Here is a 26085-nt window from a genome sequence, read left to right on the forward strand (position 1 = left end):
GCCACAATTTATTTAAACAATGAAAGGCACATATTTGTAGCACTTTGACGAATGGCACAACAACATTACATTGTGTGTAAAAATTTGTTTAATTTACTTACTACATTTAAATAACTGCATAATTGTATTTGAAATGTGTTTGTACTTTAAAGTGCACAACATTCCTCCCTATACAGGACTGTAATAATAAAAACAGCAGTATACTTTGCAATTGTCAAATGTTACTGGTCCAAGTAATGCCAATTGATTGTGGATTTACACCAGTTGTTTTCTGACTTATTTGGAACACTCTGGCATGGTCTACAACATCACTAATTTTTCTGAGATGATACAAAAGGTTTTACAATTTAACCATTGTGACAGCTCTGATTTAGTAGACACCTACGATGATGAATTCAATCAGTCTTCTGTGACAACAGCTGCAAACCATCTTCATGTACCTAATGAGTAACAGTATTTGGAGTTATCACAGTGTATGGAGAACTTTGGATTTGATAAAAACAATAATGGAGGAAAATTAAATTTCCAACAGAGACAAAAATAGACTAAAAGACTATCTCCACACAAATGTCAGGCTTCATGTGCACCTAGAACATAGCACATAAACCAGTATGATCCAACAGTGACCCAGGAAGAAGAAGCACCCCAGAGGCACTGAAGCAACTAGGAGCCTGTGTGGCAAGGGAAAGTGAACTCGTTGCCCCTTGGTTGCATGAAGCCGCAACTGACGCAACAACTCACGATGAATGACAGCTAGGGTCAGTCGCAGAAGCCCTGTGCCTCAACTGGAGGATATATTTCTACTTACTGAAATGGAAGGACATCCACAGTGTCTTATAAGGAAAAGTATTTAATTCGGCTAAGGAGTACAACACACAGCGTCATTACACACATCTTCAAGCAGCGCATTATGAGTATATAGAAGCTGAAGCATGCAGAGACCTAGTAGCAAAGACTTAAGAACAACATACCAGGAGACTTAAGTTTAAAAAAGAATTCTGCATACAGAAGTTATAGAAATATGCAGCACCATTCAAGTGCTGTTATGAGTTTATACATTTCAGGTGAATGACAGAGAATAAGATGCAGAAGCAGCAGTTGAAGCACGCTATAAAGTCGCTCACATTACAGCGATGACAGGCAAGCCGTTTTCAGTTAAACCTACCATACAATTGTGCAAGGTAGCAGCTGTAGAATGTCTGTCTCCAAGGAAGCTTGTGGCAATCTAAGATGTCTGCCTTTCGTAGCAAACAGTGCCTCACTGTATCCTGGTCTTGGCAGTGTATTTAGAGACATGGATCAAGAAAAAAGCCAAGAGCTTTGTTTCATTTTTGTTAGCACTTGAGGAAAGCAATTTATATATGTATTCAGCTACCAATATTTGTGCATATACTCTATATGGAGCTGCAAGTAACTGAGGAACTCTTGAATGTGGTACCCCTCGATTAAGCCATAACAGGACTTGATATTTTTTAAACTGTTTGTGTACAGTAGAGTCACCATGGGATAAGCTCCATTCTGTAGCCACAGACAGTGCACCACAAGGTTTTGCTTCTCATTTAAAAAAGAAAACAAAACAAAAATAATGAATACAGAAAAGATATTTTGACTGTTCATTGTTTCATTCATCAAGAGGTACTTTGTGCTGACTTGATATTTCCTTCCCCATTTGTGAGGAAATACCCCTCTTTCTCAAAATGAAAGGAGAAGAACTGCTTTCTCCGAAAGATTTCAAATGGATATGAAACATAGCATTCCCAGCTGACATAACTATGCATCTCAACAATTTAAATTTGTCATTGCAAGGTAAAGGGTAGCTAACAGTAGACATGCATGACCAAATCACAGCATTCATGGGAAAGTTATATTTGTTTGAGAATCAGATTATGTAGTAACACTGTTCACGTTTACGTCGCACTTCACTTAGCGTAGACCGAGACTGTGTACTAGGTATGCCCGATGTTAACTGACTGGGCACGGCCCGTGCTGCCTGAGTTGTTGTTGTTGTTGTTGTTACGCCGGCAGAGGTCGCGTCCGAATTCTCACGTGCCCTCTGGTGGACGGGACTCTACTTGTGGCAACTACCGTCCGTGACGCGCTGTGCTGATGTGCGCCTCCCACGATCTTTCCGGTGGCTACTGCACTCCTCCTCCTTCGGGGGGTGAAGCCACTGTGATCCACTGCATCGGAAGGTGGAGCGTCGGGCAGGAGCGATGACCTCCACATCCGTTGGATGGCCGGAGTCGAGGGGATCTGCCAACCCTCAAGCCGGAACCTTCGAATACAGCTGGAAGTGACCCACACGAAGAGGTCCCCGTCGTCCCACCACTGGAGCCCGGGACAGAACGGGCGACAAGCTGTTGAACTCCGGATCCTGTTCCACCTCGGGAGAGGCAAAACCCAGTGGCGGGGACGATGGGGAAGGGACGACCACAGGTGAACCAGCCTCCTGAGAAACCGCGCCTGCGAGGGGGGCCGGCTCTCGCTGGGGCATCTCGAACGATGGCGATGCCGGTGCTGGAGCTACTGGAGGCTGCCAAGTCTGAGAACCATCACAGTGCGGCAGAGTCACAGCGGGGAGAGGCAGTAACTTCCGCTGGGAAACCAACACGGGTGCCAGCAATGGGGAAGCCGGCGTCCGAGAGGTCGGAGGGTGGGTGCCCAAACGTGGACGTAGCTGATTTTGGTGACGACGTACCACCCGGTCCTCCGCCTGCAAGGTATAGAGCCGGCAGCCATTTCGTCGCAGGACCACCGCCGTTATCCAACATGGATTGCGACCAAGACCACGTGCCCAGACCGACATACCCAGTGGAAAGCCAGGTAGTCCGTTTTGCGAAGACTGGCGAGGACCAGGCCAGAGGAGGTGCAGCAGAGTCCTAGGTTGGCACCCATGGAAGAGCTCTGCGGGGCTGCGGTCTCCCATTGGTGTGGTCCGGTATGCCATCAGGAAAAACGTCAATGCCTACTCCGCAGGAAATTCGTGCACATACTTTTTCATCTACGTCTTAAATGTGCGCACCATGCGCTCGGCTTCCCCATTTGATTGTGGATGGAAGGGGGGAAAGCAAACGTGCCGTACACCGAAGCGCCTACAAAAATCCTGGAAGGTCTGCGAAATAAACTGCGGTCCATTGTCCGAGACCAGGGTGATTGGCAGGCCTTCCACAGAAAAGATTTTTGCTAGTGCCTGGATTGCAACTTCTGAAGTGGTTGAGGAGCAGCGAACCACATATGGGAATCGGGAGTAAGCATCAATGACAATGAGCCAAAAGCCATTGAGAAACGGGCCCGCAAAATCGATGTGAACGCGTTCCCATGTGTGGGTTGCCGGCAGCCATGAAGAGAATGCTGCCCTGGGAGATGCCTGTTGGCTCGCACACTGGGAACAGGCGGCTGCCAAGTGCTCAATTTCTCTGTCAATACCGGGCCAGTACACATGTCTGCGAGCCAAGGTTTTAGTACGGGAAACATCCCAGTGCCCTGCATGTAATAATGTGAGGACCTCCCATCGTAAACTTGCAGGAACAACCACGCGAGGAGCTGTATCGTGTAGCCAGAAGGAGAACTCTGTTCAAGACCAAGAGGCGGTCTCGTAGAATAAAATAATTACGAAGAGGGTCCGAGGCCCGGCCTGGAGGGCGGGATGACCACCCCTGCTGAATGAGGCGTACTAACTGCCGGAGAACCAGGTCTGCTGCCGTTTCCCTGGTGACTCGAGAACTAGTGATCGGGAACCCATCAACTGCTTGGCAGGACGCCACATCCAAATGAAAACACATAATCTCCTCTCGATCGAACGTAGGATCCAGGCCCACCGGAAGACGGGAAAGAGCGTCGGCGTTGGCATGCTGTCCGGTAGGGCGAAAATGAATGTCATAATGGTACTTAGAGAGGAACAAGGCCCAGCGCTGTAGTCTGTGGGCCGCCCTATCCGGAATCTGAGAGGCGGGGCCAAATAACGATATTAACGGCTTATGGTCAGCGATTAACTGAAACTTCGTGCCATACAAGAAAGGGTGAAACTTTGTAACAGCGTAGACAATGGCCAAATCCTCTTTTTCCACCTGGGAGTTATGGGCCTGCGCGGGACTAAGAGTTTTAGACGCAAACGCCAGTGGTTGCTCGGAACCATCTGCGTTGCGATGGGCCAGGACCGCCCCCACCCCATACTGTGAAGCATTGGTAGCCAGGACCAACAGCTTATGGGGGTCAAAAGTAGCCAAACAAGGTGCTGACGTGAGGAGGCCCTTCAACGAGGTGAATGCCCACTCGCATGCAGGCGACCAATCAAAAGGAACACCCTTGCGCAGAAGGCAGTACAGGGGGCGGGCTATGGTGGAAGCCCCGGGAATGAACCGGTGGTAATAGGCTATCTTCCCTAAAAAAGCTTGTAACTCTTTCAGCGAAGCGGGCCGAGGAAGGTCGACGATACCTTGGACCAAACTTCCTAGTGGCTGGACGCCGTGCCGAGAGATGGTGTAGCCCACATACTCAATGGACGGTTGGAAGAAGTTTGACTTATGCAGGTTGCAACGCAAGCCCACAGACCTGAATTTGAGAAAGAGGGTGCAAAGGTTGTGCAAGTGTTCCTTCGTGCTGCGGCCTGTGACAATTATGTCATCCAGGTAATTAATACAATGAGGGATTGTCGACGTGACGTGCTCAAGATAACGCTGGAATATCGCCGGGGCACTGGCTATTCCGAAGGCCAACCGCTGGTATTGGTAAAGGCCAAACGGGGTGTTGACAACCACCAGCCGTTTGGAGTCCTCATCAAGGGGTATCTGATGATAAGCCTCCAAAAGATCGATTTTCGAAAAATATTGGCCTCCCGCCATGGCGGAGAACAATTCATCAGCATGAGGCAAAGGATAGGTGTCCACCACCAATTGGTAATTAATGGTGGCCTTGAAATCGCCACAAAGACGTAATTTTCCCGAGGGCATCCTTACAATAACGAGGGGCAAAGCCCACTCACTAGAAGAAATGGGAAGAATGACCCCTAGGGCTGTCAGCCGGTCTAGCTCTTCCTTTACCTGAGGGCGGAGAGCCAAGGGGATCTGCCTCGCGCGTAGAAAACGCGGGCAAGCTGACGCCTTCAACGTTAAGTGAGCTTCAAAATCAGAAACATGCCCCAGGCCCTCCTCAAAGATATCGGGAAAGTCTGAGATCAAAGATTCCAATGATTGATAGGGAACATCTTCGGAGACCAACTGTATGGTGTCAGCGATAGAAAAACCGAAAGCTTGAAAGGCATCCAGGCCAAAAAGGTTAGCGGAGCTCGCATCACTGACAACAATAAAAGTAATAGGCCGAGTGACTGATTTGTAAGTCACGTCGGTAGTGAATTGACCCAGTAGGGGAATGAACTGTTTACCATAACCGCGTAGACGCCGCTAAACTGGCACCAACGGGGGCGATCCAAGGTCGGAATAAGTTTGTGCATTCAACAACGAAACTGCTGCGCCCGTATCTACTTGCAGTTGTAACTGGCGCGACAGAGCCGACACCTCAATAAAGAGTTTGCAGGCCGATGCATCGGAAGCCTGGCCCGATGAAACTTCCTGAATGTCAATGTCCATGTCCTCTGTACCTGCTTCCTTCGATTCTTTTGAGGCTGAGCGGCAAACTTTAGCAATGTGACCTTTTTTATTACATTTGCGACAAACGGCCCAACGCTGGGGGCACTCTGACCGATCATGATGTATATAGCACGACGCACAGGACGGCAACGGGGGCCGGCGGCCGGAATTCTGTTTACCCGCCGTGTGGGAGCGGCCGTAATGGCCGGATTGTACCGCTCACACGTCGTCCACCCCGGACACAGTGGACGCGGACGCGCCGCTCTGAACCGCCCCGACGTCGCACCACGCTTCCAGCTGTTGACCTGCGGCATGAGAGAGACTTCATACTATTGAGCAATGGACAGGACTTCCTCAAGGGAAGGGTCTTCTAACTGCAGGGCCCGTTGCCGGACCTCCTTATCAGGGGCTGAACGAACAATGACGTCGCTTACTATAACGTGGGCATACGACTCTCGCGACTGCTCCGTGACAAAATGACACTTGTGACTAAGACCGTGCAGGGTAGTGGCCCATGCCCGGTAAGACTGATGGGGATGCTTCTTGCGGCAACTACCATCCATGACGCGCCGTGCCGATGTGCGCCTCCCACGATCTTTCCGGTGGCTACTGCAGATTAGTAATGTAATTTTGACACTTTTGAATTGTCTGGCTTCATTAAGATTGCCTGAAAGTACTAGTTTTGGCAATTACCAAGCTAAGATAAAGCAGCTCACCATGTCTTTCAAAACAAGACTCTGAGAGCTCACTATTTTGGAAATGGAAACAAAATTGTTCAGCACTCCTTTCTCAGTTTCACCCAAGGATTTGCCATTGGCACTCAAGCTGAAAGTTATTGATTTGCAAAATTCAACTTTGCTGAAAGACAGATACTGCTAATAATGCTGAATTTGGAATGGCGGTACCATTCATTACAGCAAAAAATATTTCCCAAAGTTGCACAAAAATGTTGCACCAATCATATACATGTTTGGGTATCCATATTCTTGTGAGCAGTTTTGCTCAGCGATGAAAAGAATAAAAACTAAGGAACAAGGTTTCCTTCAAGCTGTGTCAATGAATGTCATTCTCCACATTAACAATGTGAACACTTTGATGTACAATATTTCCACTCGTTATGAAATGGATATTTCAAATTTCAAAAGTCCAATAAACATATGCAATTTCTTTTAACACAGTTGTTTCTTATTTATTTCCTTAACTTCCCATTTCCCAGAAGTAGCATGCCAATGTATCACACCAGGTGAGACACTGAGGATGGCAATCATGTAAGCTGCAGCAAGTACATCAAAAGGCTCACCTTGCCACACGCTAGCCCATTTGATTGTTCATAGCGAGCGACAATGCTCTATGGAGCAGGGTACACTCCACAGCTTGGCACAGAGCCCGCAAGTTGGAACAGCTTGGTATCAATTAAAACAGTGTGACAGGAACTGCATAAATAAAATATTTATTGTAGAATCAAACAATGGAAAATCCAAGATGGAATGTAATAATATTATGAAAAGGATAGCTGCTACTCACCGTATAGCTGAGTCACTGACAGGCACAACAAAAGCTTTTGGCCAACAAGGCCTTCGTCAAAAACTGCAACTCACACACTCACGAGCACAGTCTCTGGCTTCAGCAGCCAGAGACTGTGATTATGTGATGTTGCTTGTTTCTGATGAACGCCTCATTGGCTGAAAGCTCACATTCGGACAGTCTTTTTGTTGTGCCTACTGAAGATCCAGCATCTTTGCTATATGGTAAGTAGTGACAATCCTTTTCATAATATTTATGGTACAGATGTTTCAGATAATTCTCAAACCATATAAATGGAAAGAAAAGGATACAGCAGGAAATACAGAACTGGTTTTGCATGGTTTTCAGCAATATCACAATCTAAAGAACGTTCAAATTGTCACATCACAGAGTCAAAATACTCTGATGAAGTATGGAAGGAGGGGCTGATAAGGTACTATTTTGTTTTACTTTTGGATATCAGTAAATTTCAAGTTTCCTGCCCAATGTCTACCAGTAACTAGTTATAGACTTTTGCACAATAATATTAGCTTCCATTCTGAAGCCAAGCCAGTGCTGTAAACCATACACAAATTATTTTTACCTCTAATAATGAGACTGCATTTCTCATTTCTTCTCAATTCACTCAGCACAAATGAATTGAGGTGTAGTTGCAAGAATCCCTAGCTCCCTGACGGGACTTCTGAAAGTCGAATGGTTCGAATGGTTCTGAGCACTATGGGACACTTCTGAGGTCATTAGTCCCCTAGAACTTAGAACTACTTAAACCTAACTAACCTAAGGACAGCACAAACATCCATGCCCAAGGCAGGATTCGAACCTGCGACCGTAGCAGTCGCGCGGTTCCAGACTGTTTCGCCTAGAACCGCTCGGCCACACCGGCCGGCCTTCTGAAAGTCATTCAGTTATATAACATTCTTACTATATGTTTATGTGGATTAAATACCTTGCTTTTCCTAGTTGCAGTTTTTTTTAAAAAACTTATCACTGTCCTGGTGTCACCACAGCTTAATATTCACCTGGATGCCTAGGAATTTCACATATTTCATCTAGTGTGTTCACAATGATCTCTCCTTTTCAATGACAACAAAGTCAAGTGTTTTGTACTAAGTATTTATGTTATGAAGAGCTGTTATAACTTCATCATTGTTTTAGGGGGGGACAAAGTAACTGTTTCATTTTATTTTATCGATTTTTTGAGTTTCTGTTTCAATTATACTTATGTAAAGAACGCAAAGTATCGCAATCTCATTGTGAGTTGCAGTACCAATTACTAAATTACTACAGAGAACATCTTCACTGGATAATAGTCTGTAACATATACACACATACATGTGTCAAATGACACTCCTTTTAGACAAAACAAAAAGCGAAACATCATAACCACATTTTGCTGAAATAGTTAACCCTAAATAATCTGTCTATGGCTGATAAATACTATAAGAATGGACAAGTGTAAAAGCAGTCTCAGGCTAGAGAGAAATAGTTCACAGTCCAAAAGCTGTCTACACTTCTTTCACATTTGGAACTCCAGTCAGCAACAGTAACTGTAGCTCCCTATACAAATGAAGAGGATCTTACTCTCAGGCTCAAGGCCTCCAAAAGCATATTGCTTTCAATTAAGTCATACATATCTTCACTAATTTTCTTTTCCAAATAAAAAGTTATATTCTGCATATACATCAAAACCTATTATGGTCTTACAAATTAAATGTAAGCATCAGCATCATAAATACCCTATTTGGACCAATTATTTAAAACTCATATAGACAAAAGAGGGTATTAGTTATGCACTAAATGTAATTAAAAGTGAAGAAAAGGGAAAGCAAAGGCTGCACTTTTTTTTTTAGGCTGTAGTTGTATAGTGACCACCTCAACATGTAAATTTGCATAGATATTAGAAACTAAATTTTATCTATGGGTTCTGCATTCAAACAGCCCAAAAGACTATAAAAATTGTCTTGCATAGGCTGAGGGATGGAAAATGGGAGGGGTGGATCTGTGTATTAAACAAGAAGACAAAGACAGCTCATTACAAAGTACAATAATGCTAATATCTACCATTACAAATGATAAAGTACTAATACTGCCTCAAAAAACGAATGGATGTAGACTATGAAGTTTCTAGGCACACAAACAACTCGACATACGATTATCTTTGTAATTTTTACCTTACGTTTTCCAGAAGAAGACTGCTGCACAAATACTGAGAAGGTGGGAAACTTCGAGCTCTCTCCAGTCTGCTCCAGTTTAAATTCCTCATTTGTTGAGGCATTTCTAGTTCTGTTTACAGTGTTCCAAGCAATCTGTAGAACACCTGCAACCAAGTTTTCAGCCTGATCCATGCATATATTGTCATTCATAAATCTATAATACCAAACAGCTCAAACAGTCATCAAGTTAAGCTGCAGGTTGCCTACCTAACACTTGCCATGGGCAACAATAATCTGATTTTCAACACTTGAGGATGGGAGCACTTACCAACATCCAACAAACTTTGCACGTAATTTCAATCCCTCTCTGATACCCTCCCACAAAATAATGAAAGGAAGGTGGTTTATTGCTTCCTAGATTTTTCACTGTTCATTCAGCAAACTTCAGCATAAAGGCCTGACATTTTAATTTATTACTTCTTTGCTACTGCCTCAATTCCTAACATATTTTTAGATAGTAGCAACACATACCACTGAATGTACCTGCAAAATTATATCACTGTCCAGCTTATAGTTCAGGACATGTGACCTCATAAACGTTGACATGTGTTAAAAAAATTGCTTTTCTAAAAATGGAGTGAAAATTACCCAGATTTCACTAATCCAGTGAATAATCCGAAGCTAATAAACTCACCATAATTAAGGTTTCGCATCTTCAGCTACAAACGTTTTACATGCTCAATGACAAATATTAAACACATTAATTCATTTGTAAAATATCAGACCTCTGACACATTTTAATACATTGGAGTTAGAGTATTTAAAGAATCAAGGTGAGTTATTACTACTACTACTACTACTACTACTAATAATAATAATAATAATAATAGTAATATTACAAGTATACACAACATTTATTGCCAGATACCCAAAATTAAAACTTTTAAGAGAACAATGGCTAGCTGATCAGATCCGTGTAATAATAAAAAATAACAGGATACCCCAGTCAGAATCAGAAAACATCAAACAACAAGTACAACAAATACTGGAACAAAATAATGTGCAATCAGAAGAAGAAGAAAATACAGTAATAGACTCAAACATCCCAGAGCAAACAAACAAAGAACAACACGCATCAATTAAACAATCAGAGGAAAGCAAAATCTTAAGACAGCCACCAGAACAAGCACAAATAGGACACAAAGTGACACACATGTTAGATATAGAAGAAAAATTTCAGCTGACATATATAGAATACAAAGACACAAATACAGACATTAGACCATTCTTGCATACACCACCAAATCACCCACAAGTCAAAACAACAATAACAACTATCAACACAATCATACACAACAAAATAAATGAAAATACAACTATGGAAGAGTTACAACTACTGGTTTGTATAGGAGCACTCACTACACTAAATATACACTCTAGGCAGAGATCAGAACCAACCAACACACAGAAGAAACCCACAAAACCATCATGGGAACACAGGCTACAGATCAGAATAGAAAAACTAAGAAAAGATATCGGACAGCTAACACAATTTATAAGAAATTAAATATCAGACAAAAAACGAAAAAGGTTAGGTAAAATCTCACAGCAAGAAGTGATAGAGCAATTAGATGAAAAGAAGCAGAAATTACAAGCATTGGCCAAACGACTTAGAAGATATAAAAAAAGTGAAAATAGAAGGAAACAAAACCAAACATTCAACACAAACCAAAAGAAATTTTACCAGACAATAGATAACAAACACATTAAAATAGACAATCCACCAAACATAACAGTCATGGAAGACTTCTGGTGCAACACATGGTCAAACCTGGTACAACGTAACAGACATGCACGGTGGATACAAGCAGAAACAGACACATACAAGATGATACCACGAATGCCTGAAGTGATAATTTTGCAACATGAAGTCACCCGAGAAATTAATTCTACGCACAATTGGAAAGCCCCTGGAAAAGACAAAATAGCAAATTTCTGGCTAAAGAAGTTCACCTCAACACATTCACATCTAACTAAATTATTTAACAGTTACATTGCAGACCCATACACAGTACCTGATACACCTGCACAAGGAATAACGTACCTGAAACCTAAAGATCAAGCAGTCACATCAAACCCAGCAAAATATCGCCCCATAACAGGCCTACCAACAATATACAAAATATTAACTTCAGTCATTACACAGAAATTAATGATACATACAACACAGAACAAAATTATAAATGAAGAACAAAAAGGATGCTGCAAAGGAGCACAAGGATGTAAAGAGCAACTGATAATAGATGCAGAGGTGACATATCAAGCTAAAACTAAACAAAGGTCGCTACACTAGGCATACAAGGATTACCAAAAAGCTTTCGATAGTGTACCCCACTCATGGTTACTACAAATATTGGAAATATACAAAGTAGATCCTAAATTGATACAGTTCCTAAACATAGTAATGAAAAATCGAAAAACCACACTTAATATTCAAACAAATTCAAATAATATCAGATCACAGCCAATACAGATTAAGCGCGGAATATACCAAGGAGACTCATTAAGTCCTTTCTGGTTCTGCCTTGCTCTGAACCCACTATCCAACATGCTAAATAATACAAATTATGGATATAATATTACTGGAACATACCAACACAAAATCACACATTTTCTATACGTGGATGATCTAAAACTACTGGCAGCAACAAATCAACAACTCAACCAATCACTAAAGATAACAGAAGTATTCAGCAATGATATAAATATGGCTTTTGGAACAGACAAATGTAAGAAAAATAGCATAGTCAAGGGAAAACATACTAAACAAGAAGATTATATATTGGATAACCACAGCGACTGCATAGAAGCGATGGAAAAAACAGATGCCTATAAATATCTAGGATACAGACAAAAAATAGGATAGATAATACAAATATTAAAGAAGAACTAAAAGAAAAATAGAGACAAAGACTAACAAAAATACTGAAAACAGAATTGACAGCAAGAAACAAGACAAAAGCTGTAAATACTTATGCTATACCAATATTGACCTACTCATTTGGAGTAGTGAAATGGAGTAACACAGACCCAGAAGCAGTCAATACACTTACACGATCACAATGCCACAAATATAGAATACATTACATTCATTCAGCAACAGAAAGATTCACATTAAGCAGAAAGGAAGGAGAAAGGGATTTATCGACATAAAAAACATACATTATGGACTGGTAGACAATTTAAGAAAATTCTTTATAGAACAAGCAGAAACTAGCAAAATACACAAAGCAATCACTCATATAAATAAATCGGCTGCAGCATTACAATTTCATAACCACTTCTACAACCCTTTAGATCACATAACATCAACAGATATGAAGAAAGTAAATTGGAAAAAGAAAACACTACATGGCAAGCACCCGTATCATCTAACACAGCCACACATCGATCAAGAAGCATCCAGCACATGGCTAAGAAACGGTAATATATAAAGTGAGACGGAAGGATTCATGATTGCAATACAGGATCAAACAATAAACACCATATATTACAGCAAGCATATTATTAAAGATCCCAATACCACAACAGATAAATGCAGAACCATTATAACAGATAAAACAACACCACATAACACACCTGACATCATATTCACCAATAAAAAGAAGAAATTAACTAATCGAAATATCCATACCCAATACAACAAATATACAGAAGAAAACAGGAGAAAAAATTGAAAAATACATCCAACTGGCTGAGGAAGTCAAAGACATGTGGCATTAGGATAAAGTTGACATTATACCAATTATACTATCAACTACAGGAGTCATACCATACAATATCCACCAGTACATCAAAGGAATACAGCTACATCCAAACGTATATATACAACTACAGAAATCTGTAATTATTGATACATGTTCAATTACCCGAAAGTTCCTAAATGCAATGTAACATATACCATACAGTTAAAAGGAAGTCACGCACGAACAAGGTCCACGTCACATTCCATTTTTAACCAGACATAAGGTCTGAGAAAGGAAAGAAATAATAATAACAGGAGAAATGGCTTACACGATTTATGTTTTAATGTCACACACAAAGTAGCAACAAGTGCAGCCAATTAGTATGAATCACAATAAAAATATATATATATTTAAAAAAATTAAGATGATTTACACCATATGACAAATTTGTAAGTAGTCACTATGTTGCCATATTTTTCACTGAGAAGGTGAATTTAATCTCAGTATTCAAGCTGCACCATCTCAAATGAAATCTCCCAGCTGACTCCATCATCATCATCATCATCATCATCATTATCATGAGTAAAACTACTTACTCATAGGATTGGCACTGTGCTCTGCTAGTACAGATGAGGTCGTAGGTTCTAAATGAGAAAGGATAAAGTGATGTAAACAAGAGAAGGTAAGTTGGGCAATTAACAACCAGCCAGTGTACCAAATGATGTCAGGATGGTTCCCCAAAACTATCAATTCCTAGTGCAGTGATATGGACTGAAACCAGTTCTCTTGCCCACTCAAACATTCTGGATATTTTACATCCCACTTAAAGGGACATGTCTTTTGAGTTTCAAATGAGTATGGTGTCCCCTGTAAAACGATATATACAGTTGCTGAGCTGTGTGCTGAGTACACCCACTATATAAAGCAAAGGGAGAAGGACTAGTCGGGTGTGGCTGAGGACCAAACAGGTGCCAGAACAATTTTAAAACACCATGTGCTTGGCCCATGTGCCACCATATTGATATTCCATTACAAAATAGGAGCCGAGGTTATATTAAATTATAATAACTGTAACTGAGATCAGAGGTACACATTCAGTACATGCTTTGGACACCAAGACAAAGTAAAGATGGTGCTTAATGATTGTAGGGAGGCAGGAGCAGCATTTTTAAGTGCCACATCACCATTGTGCCACCCGATCGCACTTGGTCTCTAAGCTGTTAGATGTTGTTGAGCTCTAATTCCCACATGTGTCACTTAGGCCTCCATCCTGCAAGTTCCCGGCACATCTGCCTCACCTATACAAGCAGAACTCGGTGCCAACCCCAGCAATCGGTAGTCATCAGACGATGACAATGAAGATGGTGGATAACAGGTCAACAAATACATTTGAAATGACAGGCTTTGAAATTTTATTTGACTGAAACACTCCACATCATAGTGACAGGTTACAATTATGATCCACAGAATGGAGATCAATTCCTCAGTGGCACAACAGACAAGAAAACCCATTACTCAATAGCATTGGGTAGGTGATAGTAGGGGTAAAGACAGGTATTATTATTACTGCCCCATTCAAACTGCATAAGCTGTATCTCATCCTGCTCCAAGCAGCCTAGTTTTCTACGGAAAAGAAGAGGAGGAAAGAAAGTGCTACGTGCATAGAGGTTGCTGTATGGTGTGTACACCATCAACACAAAAGAAATGAAGCTGGTCTTATTTTAAGGAAACTTTGTCATGTGACGTTACGCACTAGGGCCTACTGATTTTTCCACTCTGAACACCCCCTTTCTCAAGATGCCACCCAAAAGTTCCCAAAATCTTCTGCTAAATAAAATCAGATCAGATAAGATTTTTATTCAGCACCATTAGCTCCAAAGAAGTCACTTGGGAGCTCAGACTTTGATCCTATCACTTCTCCCATAAATGGAATACATTCTGAAACTCGTATTTAGTCAGTTTGTTCAGCACCACTTACGATTCTACATGAATCTCCTCTATCACAACAAATCTTCATCCCTTTTAACTCCAATTTCAACATGGAAAGAGAAAGAAAGCCAAGTCTGATGAGTATAGTGGATGAGGAAGAATCGCCGTTGCTGATTTTTGCCAAAAACTGCTGCAAGGTGAAAGCTATCTATGGCGTCGCATTGTCGTGGTGAAAGACCCAGTCAATCCCACACCACTTCTCTGGACACCTTCTCACATCTTCTCTTCGTTGGCTTAGGACATCATGATAGAATTTCCCATTAATCGCCTGGGCACAAGGTACGAACTCCTTGTGGACAATCCCATCAGTATCCACAAAACATATCAATAAGGATTTGACACTGCTCTGAACTTGACCAAAGTGGAGACTGAGTCTTCTACTGGGATGCCTGCCATTTAGTTTCAGGGTCATACCCAAAACCCAACTTCTGTCACTTGCAATGACCTTAGAAAGAGAATCTGAATGGGTTCAAAGCAGTTCTTTCCATTCCTTGCAGACATTCATGCAATGCTTTTTCCAATAGTCATTCAGCAATTGGAGTCTGATATTTCCAGCAATCCTTCTCGTGTTCAATTTTTCTGATAAAATCCACTGATATGTGCAAGATGATAACCCCAGGATGTCATGGATGGTCTACCTAAGATCTTTCAAAATCGCATTCCAAACACAACTGATGTTTTCTGGTGTAATGCTAGTAGATGGTCATCCCGAATGTTCATTGTCATCGTCGTCATCATCAACAACAGATCTCCAGCTACAGGGTTATTACAAATGATTGAAGCGATTTCATAAATTCCCAGATACGTAGAAAAACTCATAAAGTTTTGTTCGGCTGAAGCCGCACTTCAGGTTTCTGCCGCCAGAGCGCTCGAGAGCGCAGTGAGACAAAATGGCGACAGGAGCCGAGAAAGCGTATGTCGTGCTTGAAATGCACTCACATCAGTCAGTCATAACAGTGCAACGACACTTCAGGACGAAGTTCAACAAAGATCCACCAACTGCTAACTCCATTCGGTGATGGTAAGCGCAGTTTAAAGCCTCTGGATGCCTCTGTAAGGGGAAATCAACGGGTCGGCCTACAGTGAGCGAAGAAACGGTTGAACGCGTGCGGGCAAGTTTCATGCGTAGCCCGCGGAAGTCGATGAATAAAGCAAGCAGGGAGCTAAACGTACCACAGACGACGGTTTGGAAAATCTTACGGAAAAGGCTAAAGCAGAAGCATTTCTTAAACAGGAGATTGGAAAACCGATGGATCGGTCGTGGTGGAGATCATGATCAACAATTCATGTCATGGCCTCCACGCTCTCCCGACTTAACCCCATGCAATTTCTTTCTGTGGGGTAATGTGAAAGATTCAGTGTTTAAACCTCCTCTACCAAGAAATGTGCCAGAACTGCGAGCTCGCATCAATGATGCTTTCGAACTCATTGATGGGGACATGCTGCGCCGAGTGTGGGAGGAACTTGATTATCGGCTTGATGTCTGCCGAATCACTAAAGGGGCACATATCGAACATTTGTGAATGCCTAAAAAAACTTTTTGAGTTTTTGTATGTCTGTGCAAAGCATTGTGAAAATATCTCAAATAATAAAGTTATTGTAGAGCTGTGAAATCGCTTCAATCATTTGTAATAACCCTGTATTTTTAAAATGTTTAAACCAGTCCTATGTTTGTGTCTGACCCAAAGTGTCGTTACAGAATGCTTGCACTAACAATCTTGCTTTTCTGCAGCACAATTTGATTCAGCAATGCTATTCCCTCAGGTCGGTCACTGTAAAATTGCAAAAATAAGCAAATGTCACAATGCAAAACTGCCAGCCAACAGTAAATCAGTCCACTTAGATCGAAGCTGCCAGCCATACTGATGCACAAAATGTATTATGTTGCTCTTATTGATATTTGGTTATACTACCATTTGTAAACTTTCATATAACACCTCATACTATGACAGTGAGTTATATGGTACTAATGAAATTTGTGAGAGTATAGGGCATCTAAAAAAGGCACATTCTCGTATTCTGTTAAAGAATATCATGTACGTGGTGTATTACAGAAGAAACGATACTCAAGCTGAAAATTTTATACTACGAAAGTATGTTGATGTAGTGGTAGTTAATGTAAGACTCATTTGGGTTTATGCACGTCTGTATTTGCTCCTTCCAAAGCTCGAAAATATGTAAGGGCAGACATTCCCTGTACTGCTTGTTCTGTTATTTCAAAATAAACACTTCAAGCAGTTAGCTAATTTCAGCCTCCTGGGAATTATCATGCAACATCACAGTTAAGCATGTTATAGTACACACAGCAATGTGGGGTAAAAGCAACATGTGATAGTATCCCAAATAAAGAGTTTTGCACAAAACTGTTTGAAGCAAGTTTGTCTTTCACACATTGCATATTACAATAAGAATTCTCCTTCAACTGCATCATTTTTATTTGTGTTCTTTAGTACTGAGCAACTTGCCCAGTAAATCATAAATAAATGCATTATAAAAAGGGGACTATAAAAGACAGCTCAAAACATTTCTGGAAGTTATTTCCTTGAGGTCACATAGGGGATACAACATTATGGCATCTGTGTCATAATACAACATGTTTAGTTGGAATACCACTAAATCATATGTTGACACTTAACCAAAGAAACTCCTGTGACAGGACACATAATTTGGACTAAATATCCTCTGTCCAAATTACCCACTCCTAATTATCACTGCGAAAAAAAAATAGCAGCAACCACGGAACTTGGTATTAACCATTCTCTATGTATTCACCTTTTAATGCAATATTTTTCTCGGTGATAGATAATGTGGAGGAGATCTCAGTTGCAGAAGCCTGCGTTTTGACTGTTCAGGTGACATTCTACCTCAAGAAGTCACCATTCTGTAAATACCTGTCACGCTATGATTTCTTAATCCTGTGAGAGATGCCATGTCAGAAGATTATTATTGTGGTTTTTTTTTTGTTTGGGGGGGGGGGGGGGGGGGGGGGGGGGGAACAGGCAAAACTTGATACCCAAAAGATGTAGCATGTGTGAGTGTGTCCTCTGCAGAATCCCCTCCTACGTATATCTCGCGAAGAGACCATGAGGATAAAATCAGAGAGATTAGAGCCCACACAGAGGCATACCGACAATCCTTCTTTCCATGAACAATACGAGACTGTAATAGAAGGGAGAACCGATAGAGGTACTCAAGGTACCCTCCGCCACACACCGTCAGGTGGCTTGCGGAGTATGGAGAGAGAGAGAGAGAGAGAGAGAGAGAGAGAGAGAGAGGGGGGGGGGGGGAGGGAGATCAACTGGGGTTTTGTCATGGAGTGAAAAAAGCATTTGTAAAGCTTCCTGCAACATCTCATTTTGATAGCTTTCTTATCAGGAGAGTTTGGTGCTATGCTGTCTGACAGTTTATTCCTTATGAGCATAACTGTTAGCACTTCATTTTAGAAGTCTCCAAAAACAATCAGCATCACCTGCTTGCTGATTTAAGTCCTCGCATTTTTTGTAGGTGGTGATTCCAAATTTCCACACTAGATTTATTGCTCTGTCTTAGGGGCCATAGTGATAACCACAGCACTCATACTTGATGATTTGGTGTCTAAAGACACGGTCTGAAATGGCCTACACAGCTGCTACTGACTTCACTTGGCAAGCTTTTTGAGTGGGTGTAGGGAGTCACAGACAACAGCAAACAGCAGCATTTGTCATGTTCAAAATGTCATTCCACACATTAGAAAGTGATTTCCGTTATTACCTTGCCTGCAATATATCGGTCTTCAAGCACCAGGGCCTCCACTTTCCTTGCAGTTATCAATTCTTCACAGAGAGATGGTCTACCACTCTGTTCTTCATTATTCAGACTTGCCAGGCTAAATGGAATTTGAATTTTCTCATTCTGACAGTCCTGAAGGACAATCTGTTTTAACTGTTCAAAACCATTCAAGAGCCAAGACTGCATAAAATATTACTATATTAAAGACAACTGGTTTCAACGGACTTTGCTGTTATCTTCTGAAACTTTTTGTTGTAAAACGTGTTCATTTTACGCTGAACCTAATGCAAAAGACATCAAGCTAAACTATTTAAAAACATAAAGCAGCCATGTCCATATCAAATTGCTCATTGTTCTAGCATAAAGTCAAGCACTAGCACACTGGTCGGGAACATTAAGCCTAGTTTACATGATGACATTGGATAGCGCCACTCGTTGCGTGAAATGAGTTGCATGCAAATGGTTTCACATTTGACTGCACACATGGCGAAACCAGTATACACTTCAGTTTCGTCGTTTTGTGGGTTTCTGAGTCGTGTCTAAAAAGAAAGTTCTGGCAGCTGCACGTCGCATGAGTCGTGATGGAGTTAAAGCTTGTTGTGTGGAATCGCTGCATAAGAAAAAAATAAGAAACGTGTTTTGATTTGTCACTGGATGAAGAACAGACGTCAGCTCGATTGCTCAGCATCCTTGCTGAAATAATTTATAATGGAAGACCCCAGAAGTTCTGTCGTTATCTTAGAATGTCACCAGAACTGTTCACGTTTCTTCTAAGTAGAGTTAATTATGCGATAAGGAATAAAGATACCGTAATGCATGAAGCACTGTAACCAGAACTGAAATTACATATCATATTGCATTCATTACAATGGAGCACACTTGGTATGCTATAAGATATGGTTTTAGTTGGTGATGACGCTTTTTCATGGTTTGCAAACAACTCTCTTGAATATAGATCTGTACAGTGGAAATATTTCAAAATTCTAACATATGTGAATGGGGATCACTGCTCCGACGTTTTAAATAGATGAATTTGGAATAAAGAATGCAGTTTCTTGATTTGTGTAGCCTTCCCTCCAGTCAACAATATTCCTTAACAAAGAGTCAGCCAACTTGAATGTTGGGATTTTAGTCTTGAAGACAAGAGCATTGCCACATCTAGAATTACTTGGTTGTATTTTTCTTAATTCAGTTGGATATGTGCTCCTAACCCAATAAATTTTGCCCAGCAGCTCAGATATTGTTTAACTATCTATGTTCTGATTGCACATGACAGTCTCAGGAGCAGCAATATTTTGCTTATTTTTGTAATCAGCATCATTGAAATCCCACAAACACCTGTGCAAAGCATACATATCCAAAAATCTAACATTATTCTCCATTCCCCACATCATATTTCAGTTTGTCTACAATCTACGAACACACAGAACCTCAAAACTCATGCAACTAGTGTCACCAAAGTTGGAACATGCCGAAAGTGTTTAGTTTCAGCAACGAGTTGTGCAAATGGGTGGCGTGCATGCATAGTGGCCAGAAGCATAGTTGCCTGCAACCAAGTGTCGTCATGTAAACTAGGCTTTAGAGCGGCTGTAGAGAAGACACCAGCCAATTGCATGCGGACCGACCCCTCTCTAGGATGACAACGTGACTGCAGCGCCCTCTATGTGAAGAGAACATAAGCGCTGCACCAGTATGGCCGCGGCGCAGTTCTGCGAGTTCTACGAGAAGTGTCAAGACCATCGACGTGGATAAAAACAGTCATTGTATTACTCCTCTTGTATTACAAATTGTATATACTGAAGAGGTTTCTTGTTTGTCTGTCACCCTTTGCTTGCAGAACATCTGTATTTAGGGTGTAGAAAAATTTCCGCTACCAGTCACAATAAAAGGTTATTTATTTGTCACACAACTGGTTTTGGGTTTGCGCCCATCCTCAGGTGTTTATACATTCATGTACATGTTTATACTACAAGATCACAGTGAAAATAAAAAAAAAAAAAATTTGCTGGTGACTAAACAGATACAAGTGGGACAATTGTAAGTGGCAAGGCAGCATTTCTCATCTGTACTTGCATAAAGATGAATCATCGTTATTATAGTTATGCTGTGGTGACAGTTTTTCCACTTAGTTCCACACTCATTATCATTTTCACGTCCATATTTCAGTTTTATAAAGTTTAGCTGCATATTTCACTATTAAGATGTGCACTTGTGAAATACACTGTGTTTACATACAAAAATGTGGACTGTGGTCAAAGCCCACATGTTGAATGCATGGGAAATAAGATATTGCATTACAGAGAAAGAGGCACTGGCTACCGTGTGGGGTTTTAAGGGATTTCATTATTATCTAACAATATTATGAGAAGGAAAGTTGCTACTCACCATATAGTGGCAATGCTGAATTATGAGAAGGAAAGTTGCTACTCACCATATAGTGGAAATGCTAAGTCACAGATAAGCACAACAAAAAGACTCTCACAATTATAGCTTTCATCCGTTAAGACTCTCACAATTATAGCTTTCAGCCGTTAAGCCCTTCGTCAACAATACACACACACACACACACACACACACACACACAAAACTGCAGCCTCAGGCAACTGAAACCACACTGCGAGCAGCAACACCAGTGCATGATGGGCATGGCAACTGGGTGGGGGTATGATGGAGGCTGGAGTGGAGAGGGGGAGGGATAGTATGGTGGGGGTGGGGGACAGCAAAGTGTTGCAAGTTAGACTGAGGGCAGGGAAGAGGTGGGAAGAGGGGGGGGGGGGGGGGGGAGTAACGGAAAAGGAGAGAAATAAAAAGACAGGGTGTGGGGGTGGAGTGACAGCTGTGTGGTGCTGGAATGGGGACAGGGAAGGGGCTGGGTGGGTGAGGACAGTGACAAACGAAGGATGAGGCAAGGAGGGTCATGGGAATTCATTATTATCTAGCAGGATGACCTGTAAAGGTGGTCACGGACCACAAAGCCCTAACATTCTTAACTACAAGTAAACTGAGACATAGCCACCTGATAAGATGGGCATTGGCATGACCTTGAAGTGATATACAAGCCTTGTAAATCACATACCATACCTGATGCATTATCAAGGCTGCCACTTGATTCTTGAGGAACAGCCATGAGCAGACCAGGAGGAGGAGGTGTTCAGATAAATTTAATGAAGGGAGTACAGCACAAAGATTTTGTGAAGAGTTTCTTGAGGAACATACACAGAGAGCAGAACCAGGACAAAAAACTGAAATTAATCAAGACTAAGTATAGATGAGGGTGTGCTGGTGAAGAAAAGATTAGCACATACTATTATATCCACCAGGGAAGACTGTACAAGAGAATAAGAGAGGATGAAGAGAGCTCGAGAACATGTATACCAGAACATATAATAGACAAGTTACTCTGGTACACACATTATAGTAATACCCATTACAGACCTAAGAAATGCCTGGAGAAACAAATTGGACTGAGTCTTCAACAACTTGGAAAGGCATATACACAAGTTGCTGAGCACTTGCAAAACCTGTATGAAAACTAAAACTACTACTGTTCAACATAAAGGTTACCTGCATCTGGTCATACCAGAATCAATTAGAGGCATCGTGGCAGTGGACCTGTTCAGTCCCTTGCCTGCAGCAAAAGGAAATTACACTCGAATTCTAGTTGCAAAAGAATTAGTACCTAAATTTGTGAAGTTTTATCCATTAAAGAAAGCGACCAGCAGGGCAATCATTAATAAATTTGAAAAAGCTTACTTCAGCCGGTACGTAAACCAAAACAAATCCTAAGTGATTATGGATTCCAATTCTGATCCAAGGAGTGGAGGGAAATGTTGAATAGGCATCAAATAGAACAGAAGGCATCAAATAGAACAGATCCCATCTGTAGATACAGACTGGCCTTGAACCCAGCCGAACGGATGATGAAGGAGTTAAATAGTTTGTGTTGGACCTATTGTCACAAGAAACACGGTACTTGGAAGGAATATCTTGAAGAATTCGAGCGTATCTGAAACAACCTACCACATGATTCAACAGGATTTGCACCACGTGAGATCGTACTTAATCAGGAACCTGACAATGTTTTTCTTGAGTTGGTAGAATATCCACAAGGAGATAACCTAACTTGAGAGAGGAAACTGAACTAGTATAAATGAACATAATGGAGAAGGTGAAAAGGAGACAGGAAAGATATGATAAATTGGTGATACCTATAACCTACAGGGTAGGAGACCTAGTGATGGTGAAACTGCACACTAAGTCGGAGAAGACAGATTCTGAAATACACAAATTTAACCATGTATACAAGGGACCATATAGAATCATCAAGATAGAACACCTCAATACTGTGGAGCTAGAATATGCTCAAACCAACGGAGTGCACGGCAAGGAACATGTTGAAAATACACACATCAAAAAAAGTTTCACATCCCCCGGTTCCCAGAACTCTTGAAAATAGACGTTGACTGTGGAAATTGCATCACAGATGCAGTCCCTTTGATTGTTCAAGAGATGCCACTAAACCCACCTAAAGATGTAAACAACCGATGTCCATGGTGGGGGTCCATCTTTGCAATGATGACACCATGTAGCATGGTACATATGGGCCCAACAGCATGCCGAATGGACCGCTTCGGATTGGCATCACATTCTCTTCACTGACGAGTGCCGCCAATCAGACAATCGTCGGAGACGTGTTTGGAGGCAACCCTGTCAGGCTGAATGCCTTAGACACACTGTCCAGCGAGTGCAGCTAGGTGGAAATTCCATGCTGTATTGGGGTGGCATTATGTGGGGCCAACGTACACCGCTGGTAGTCACGGAAGGCGCTTTAACGGCTTTACAATATGTGAATGCCATACTCCAACCGATAGTGCAACTATATCGGCAGCATATTGGCGAGACATTCGTCTTCATAGATGACAATTTGCGCCCCCATCGTTCACATCTTGTGAATGACTTCCTTCAGGATAACAACATCGCTCGATTAGAGTGGCCAGCATTTTCTCCAGACATGAACCCTATCAAACATGCCTGGGATAGATTGAAAAGGGTTGTTTACGGACGACGTGACCCACCAAGCACTTTGACGGATCTACCCAGCATTGTCATTGAGGAGTGGGACAATCTGGACCAATAGTGCCATGATGAACTTTTGGATAGTATGCCATGTCAAATACAGGCATGTGTCAATGCAAGAGGACGTGCTACTGGGTATTAGAGGTACCGGTGTGTACAGCAATCTGGACCACCACCCTTGAAGGTCTCGCTGTATGGTGGTACAACATGCAATGTGTGGTTTTCATGAGCAATAAAAAGGGGCAGAAATATTGTTTATGTTGATCACTATTCCAATTTTCTGTACAGGTTACAGAACTCTTGGAACTGAGTTGATGCAAAACCTTTTTTGGTGTGTGTATAAAGAGATATCATATGCGTGAAGATCGTGGCAACCCAGAGGAAAGAAGTACTCTGGATGATGAAGTAGGACCTAGCCAGGCATAAACATAAATATGTATGGGTGTTTTTTGGTTATTCTGTGTATTTGGAGAGTAAAGAACATGAGAACTGGTGTTCAAGTGTCAGTTGTTGTCTTTTAGTTACTATATTTGATCTATTGAGAATTTAGGTTTCCATGATGACTTAACCACATTTGAGGGATGAATTGCATATAAACTGAGATATAGTTATTCATTATAGTGTGAGTCATATTAGTATTTAGAATATTGTAGTATGTATTAATAGACTTAGATGTGTTAATACAGACACTCTAAAGCAAGAAACACAACTTGTAACCAATCAGAAAGACATTTATTTACAGATTGGTCTTGTGATGATTATACTGACAGTAGTCTCATATATTCATCATTGAGTAGAGAGTAAATTATTAATAAAAGTATTAATAAATTTTTACATTAAGTACAATTTGTTATGTACTATAGTTTTGGTCACTGATGTATTAGGTTTAGTAGGTATTAGTCTAATTAGAGGTGGTTAATTCGTGTGATGTGTGATGCTAATATAGTAGGATTTTGGTTGTGTTCTGGGCAGCAAACCTCGCTGAGATGAACGAAATGAAAATAGTTTTGTTACAATACGGTTCAATAGCTATCCAGAGTTGTATAGTTCATCAACTGTGGTAGAGAGGAGTTTTGTTATGATCTACATGTGATAATACTGTTTCAATAAATTACAATTTTGGGTTGTGTCATTAGGATAGTTTGTAATTTACATGTAATCTGTTTTTTAGAGTTAGTTTATGACTGGAGTCATACTGATATACCATTCAATTTGTAAATTTCACTGTACTTGTATTTATATGTCTATTCTCTTACTATCACTCTGAACTCTGTATTCTTTTCCAGCTCCGGTTTCAAAGAAGCCTTTTTCTTTGGGGGGGGGGGGGTAAGGAGTCAACCGCCCCTTTCGTATTGAGAACAATATATCTTTGCCTCACACAGGTTGCAGTAGGTATTATCGATAGTCAAGTGCCGGGTACGCCAAGTAGTCAGTGCTGAGACTCCGAGAAAGTAAGCTGTTGGCTGCTAAGCGAACAGGGTGGATTTCAGCAGGACGGCTGACCACGGCTGCAATGGTGTAACAGCTGTGTGTGTCACCCAATACCATGGGCCTGACCTCCAGCAAATACGTAAATGGCTTTAATCGAGTGATTTGTTGGTGTGTTTAAGTGTTCATTTGTGTACCATGATTACACAACAACAGCACCGGGCACCAACGATTTGGATTGTAGTGAGGACTGTGAAGTTCATTGCTGCATGAAGAATATTGGCTTGTGACGATATTAACAGGCGACCTGTGATGAGTTAATCATTATCATTTTGTCAGACGAAGGTATTAACTGCCTCATTCGTGCTGTTTCGACAATATATATAGAACCTTAACAACAAAGTATGTACAGATTATTGCTACCTGACATCTTAATTAGCTTTGTTGGATTTGATAGGAATCAACTTCCATCCAAATATTAACCAATCAGCCTTTATCAGTTGCACAGAGTCAAACTATTCTAAACTGTTAGGCTATTATCCACAATTCTATAACGGTGTGTTAGTAAGGGAGTGTTCCATCATCTAACCGCTGCCCTGACCTTTGTTTACCTGACTGGCAGCTGAGACTTACAGTCCGTTCCAGCCTCATGAAATGTAGAATGCTGTCATTCCCATCTTGTAGCTTTTAATGAACGATTTCAAGCAGTACTGAGACCAAACTACCTATTACAATTAGTGAGGTTTAGTGTAAGTCATATTTTGATTATCTCCTTGATAATACTGTCAAAGAAACAACAGGAAAAAAAGGATTGCA

General features: G+C 41.4%; 1 protein-coding gene across 7 annotated transcripts in view; it reads right to left on the minus strand.

Annotated features, from left to right (window-relative positions):
* LOC124795481 (endoribonuclease Dicer-like) overlaps nucleotides 1-26085 on the minus strand; it is a 428130-nt gene that overhangs the window by 124997 nt on the left and 277048 nt on the right. For all 7 annotated transcript variants that reach the window (XM_047259520.1, XM_047259523.1, XM_047259524.1 and 4 more), the window contains exon 15: nucleotides 9281-9426. In XM_047259520.1, coding sequence (XP_047115476.1) covers nucleotides 9281-9426 — 146 coding nt within the window. The remainder of the gene's footprint in view (nucleotides 1-9280; nucleotides 9427-26085) is intronic.

This window comes from Schistocerca piceifrons, chromosome 4 (assembly GCF_021461385.2).
Source record: "Schistocerca piceifrons isolate TAMUIC-IGC-003096 chromosome 4, iqSchPice1.1, whole genome shotgun sequence".
Classification (NCBI taxonomy): domain Eukaryota; kingdom Metazoa; phylum Arthropoda; class Insecta; order Orthoptera; family Acrididae; genus Schistocerca; species Schistocerca piceifrons.